Source organism: Bos grunniens, chromosome 7 (assembly GCF_055505025.1).
Source record: "Bos grunniens cultivar Pamir isolate PY7600 chromosome 7, Bosgru_T2T1.0, whole genome shotgun sequence".
Classification (NCBI taxonomy): domain Eukaryota; kingdom Metazoa; phylum Chordata; class Mammalia; order Artiodactyla; family Bovidae; genus Bos; species Bos grunniens.
The window spans coordinates 51,864,657-51,869,006 of record NC_141171.1 but is presented as its reverse complement, the minus strand read 5'-3'; the positions used below and the strand labels follow the sequence as shown (position 1 = coordinate 51,869,006).

At 45.9% G+C, this 4,350-nt stretch overlaps 2 protein-coding genes across 2 annotated transcripts; one reads left to right on the top strand and one right to left on the bottom strand.

Annotated features, from left to right (window-relative positions):
* Window positions 1-1,132: 1,132 nt before the first annotated feature.
* On the top strand, window positions 1,133-3,758 carry LOC147369518 (uncharacterized; the record flags this gene model as incomplete). The annotated part of the gene is made up of 1 exon (XM_086413822.1): window positions 1,133-3,758. A coding segment is annotated over one exon (768 nt), but the record flags the coding sequence as incomplete, so codon positions are not given.
* LOC147369519 (protocadherin alpha-10-like) lies at window positions 1,935-3,199 on the bottom strand. Its single transcript, XM_086413821.1, has 2 exons — window positions 2,108-3,199; window positions 1,935-1,967 (listed from the first exon to the last, which is right to left on the bottom strand). The coding sequence occupies exons 1-2, from the start codon at window positions 3,197-3,199 to the stop codon at window positions 1,935-1,937; spliced, it is 1,125 nt and encodes a 374-aa protein (XP_086269947.1).
* Window positions 3,759-4,350: the final 592 nt, after the last annotated feature.

Genomic DNA, 4,350 nt, shown 5'->3' with positions numbered 1-4,350 from the left:
GCAATAAGAAACCCATGCACAGCAATTAGAGGGAAAGCCCTAATCACCACAACTAGAGAAAAGTCTACACAACAACAAAGACTCAGTACAACCAAATATTTAAAAAAATAAAAAATAGATTTATCTTAATAACAGAGCCACTGGAAGATATTGTCACATTAAAATTTTAAATCAGTAAAAAAAATAAATAAAAATGAAAAATATTTTGAGTCCAAAACACTTAATTCCATTTATTAGGACATATTTTATGAACTATCTCCCAGTCTACATACTCCAAGGTGTAAACACTGAAGTTCAAGTATGCATTAAAAGTTATGTTGCACTACACATATTCTTTATTTAAGGAGCAAAACCCACATTTTTATCACAGAGGGAATTAATCATAGCAGTCTTTTTGTTAATGCAATAGAGTTATTTCAAATTTTAGATTTAATAATAAAGTACTTTTCTTACAAATATTTGTAACATTAAAAGATACTGGTTTTTGGAAAAAAACATTAAAACCTGCAACATACACCAAATATTTGTACTGGAAAATATAAACGAATTTAGTATACATGGCATTTACTAAAAATTGAAGTATCAATCAAAAGGTGATGCAGAGGGCACTGTAAAGAAAATATAAAGTGAATTTTTAGAAAAAAAAACAATATTACAAAACTTATTACAAGAAATCTTTGAGATATTTTATAGAAAGATATGTTCTTTAGACAAAAGAAAGATACTCCAAGAAATATATTTGAGGCGGGGAAACGGGATAAAATATTCACGCAGCAAAGCATGAAAATAAAAAGCAATAACCCACCTTGATAGAGTGGTCGCCTCCAATAGATTGTTCTTCCACTTCCACCTCTGGTTGCGGACACGGAGGAAGACTGGGACTGAAGGCGATGAGGTCGGCCTTGGGCGGCCCCTCGCTGGAGCACACCTTCTGCTGCTTCTGCTGACAGTAAGACCAGCTCCCCACCGCGCTGGAGCACACCAGCCTGGGCTTCACCGACCCGCACGCGCCCTCATTGGGCGGCGCCGAGCACCTCAGGGCCGTGTACAGCAGCAGCGTGACCACCAACAGGCTGGACACCGAGCAGATGGCGATGATCAGGTACACATTCACATCCACTAACGCCGTCTCTGCGCCGGCTGCACCAGACAACGCCCGCGAAGAGGCCTTGGGCGCCTGGCCGCTGTCCTCCAGCGACAGCAGCACGGTGGCCGTGGCCGTCAGCGCCGGCTCGCCGTGGTCCTTCACCAGCACCAGCAGGCGCTGGCGCGGCGCGTCCGCCTCGTCCAGGGCACGCGTCGTGCTGATCTCGCCGGTGTACAGCCCCACGCGGAACGGGCTGCGTGCGCCACCCGCCGCCAGCTGCAGCTCGTACGACAGCCACGCGTTGTAGCCCGAGTCCGCGTCCACCGCGTGCACCTTCGCCACCACGTGGCCCGCGTCCACGGACCTGGATACCACTTGGCTCACCGCGCTGGGTCCTCCACCTGGCCCGGACGGCAGCAGCGCGGGCGCGTTGTCGTTCTCGTCCAGCACGAACACCTGCAGCGTCACGTTGCTGCCCAGGGGCGGCACGCCCGCGTCGCGCGCGCTCACCTGGAACTGCAGCAGCTCCAGCTCCTCGTGGTCCAGCGGCTGCAGCGCATACACCTTGCCGCTCTCCGCGTGCACCGACACGTAGCTCGACAGCGCGCGCTCGCCCACGCGTCGCTCCACCAGCGAGTAGGACACCAGGGCGTTCTCCTCAGCGTCCGCGTCTCGCGCCGACACGGTGAAGATGTGGCAGCCGGGCGGGTTGTTCTCCTTCACAAACACCGTGTACTCAGGCTGCGGGAACGCGGGCGCATTGTCGTTCACGTCGGCCACCTCCACGGACACGCTGGCCGTGGCCGACAATGAAGGCGAGCCCCCATCTCTTGCAGTCACCACCACCTCATAGTTCGCCACGCTCTCGCGATCCAAGACGCTGTCCAACACGAGTGAATAGTAATTCTTGAAGGTGGACACTAGTTTGAAGGGGCTTTCAGGTGTTAGTGAGCAGGTGACCTGCCCGTTGGCGCCGGAGTCACGGTCGGACACGCTGATCAGGGATATGACGGTACCTACCTGAGCATCCTCTCGCACCGGGAGAGCCAAAGAAGTGACAATCACCTCAGGTGAATTATCATTTTCATCCAGGATTTCCACTAGGACGGTGCAGTGACCAACCATGGGTAGGTTTCCTTTATCTGTAACATCTACATGAATTTCGTAAGTGTTACTATCTTCGAAGTCAATGGCATCATTGATTCTTACTTCTCCCGTTCTTTCATTAATTAAAAATTTCCTTCTTATGGTGGGTGGAACCAAAGAGCTAAATGAATATATTACTTCCTTGTTTATCCCTTCATCCGCATCAGAAGCATTTAGCCAAATGACTAATGTTTGGTTCGCTGAATTTTCATACATCTTAACTTCGTACACGGTTTGGTCAAATACAGGTGCATTGTCATTAGCATCTAACACCAGGATCTGCAGAGTAACAGATCCGGTAAGTTCAGGTTTGCCTCCATCAGTTGCCGTTAATAACAACCGAAGCTGAGGGTTTTCTTCACGATCCAGCAGTTTGCTTAAAACAAGCACTGGTAATTTGCCTTTGTCCTTTTTGTTTATAATATCAAGAGTGAAAAACTCATTTGAACTGAGTCCGTAAGTAAGCATTGCGTTCTCTCCAATATCCGCATCAGATGCGCCTTCTAGAGGAAATCGAGAGTCAAGCGGTTGAGATTCCAGAATTGAGAGCTTTTGCTCTGAGGTGGAGAAAACCGGCCGGTTGTCGTTAATGTCCTTCACCTCCACCTCCACATGGAATACCTGGAGCGGCCGTTCCACGATCACCTCCAGGTGGATGCTGCACTCCGCTTTCCGCCCGCACAGCTCCTCCCGGTCGATCCGAGAATTCACAAACAAAATGCCATTCTGCAGATTCACCTCCAGAAAGTCCCCGCGGCCTTTGGATGCAATCCGGAAAAGGCGGGGCACGAGCTCCGCCAGCTCCAGCCCCAGGTCCTGAGCGATGCGACCCACAAAAGTGCCGTGTTTAGCCTCCTCCAGGAGCGAGTAGTGGACCTGGCCGCTCCCAGCGTCCCAGGCTGCAACAAACAGAAAGGAGAGAAGCAGGCGCCGGGTGCTCAGACCGCTGGGTCTGTAGACCAACATCATACCCTTCTTCTGTTTTACAAATCAATAACTGGGTCATCTAGAACACACCCACACGCTCCGAATTTTCCTATTCCGTATCTTACATTCAATTTTATCAAAATGGCTGAGATCTCCGAATGTAGCTCCTTCCTCGTCCTTGAGAAACAGCCTTGAGTCTGTTCTGAAAAGCCATTTTTGTGGAAGACAGCGACATCCGGTGGCTTAATGTGTAAGTACAATTCCATGAGTTTAACAACTCATTCGTATCTTTTCATTCTATTTTCACAAATTCGTATCTTTATGAACTTTCAAAGACACATTATGTTTCTTTTGTATATAATAATGATCATTGTCCATATGCAGTGCAGCATTTTCTTTAATGGAAAAGCACCCAGAAGTAATTCCTTCCAACCATGATTGTCATTAGTTAAATTTGAAGACAACTTTAGTATTTGTATAATACTGAGTGTACTAGCATTTTGTTGGATAACGAATTTAACTCTCTTCAACTTCTAACACAATTCACTCTCTTCATCATTATTTTTATATTAAATAAACCTTATTCAGACATTAATTTCAATCATCAATTCTCTGTGAGGTATTTGCAACTTCTAAATGCCAACCATCACTAGAATGCAGAGAGAAGGTCACAGGCTTCAACATCAGAAATTCCTCTCTTTTTATTCCTAGTCTTCAACTTACTAGCTGTGTGACTTAAGGAAAATAATTTAACCTCTACATCTCAGTTTCCACTTTGATAACATTCATAGAAGATTAATAATAATATGGTGGTTGCATGAATTATGATATATTAAGTGCCTAGGATAGTACTTTAAGGAGAGTGAGTGTTTCATAAATGGCTGTTACTCTCAGCTCACTTCAGCCACATTGTATTCATAAGGCTCAAGATCAAAATTGGCTCTTTGGGAAAAACTGTTACCTATAGAATGGTGTCACCCTATAAAGCCTTTACTGTTGCTACTGCACAGGCTGAGCAGTGTTCCTATCTTTAAGGAACAGAAAAGTGCTTATATTGAGAAATTAGTTATACTGGGGGAAGTTTCAGTTTTTTATACACATCTTACATGAGCAAAAAATCTTAATTGTGATTTAAAATAAAATAATGTTATACTTTGATTTCTACTTTCAGAGACAACTAATTTCATCCT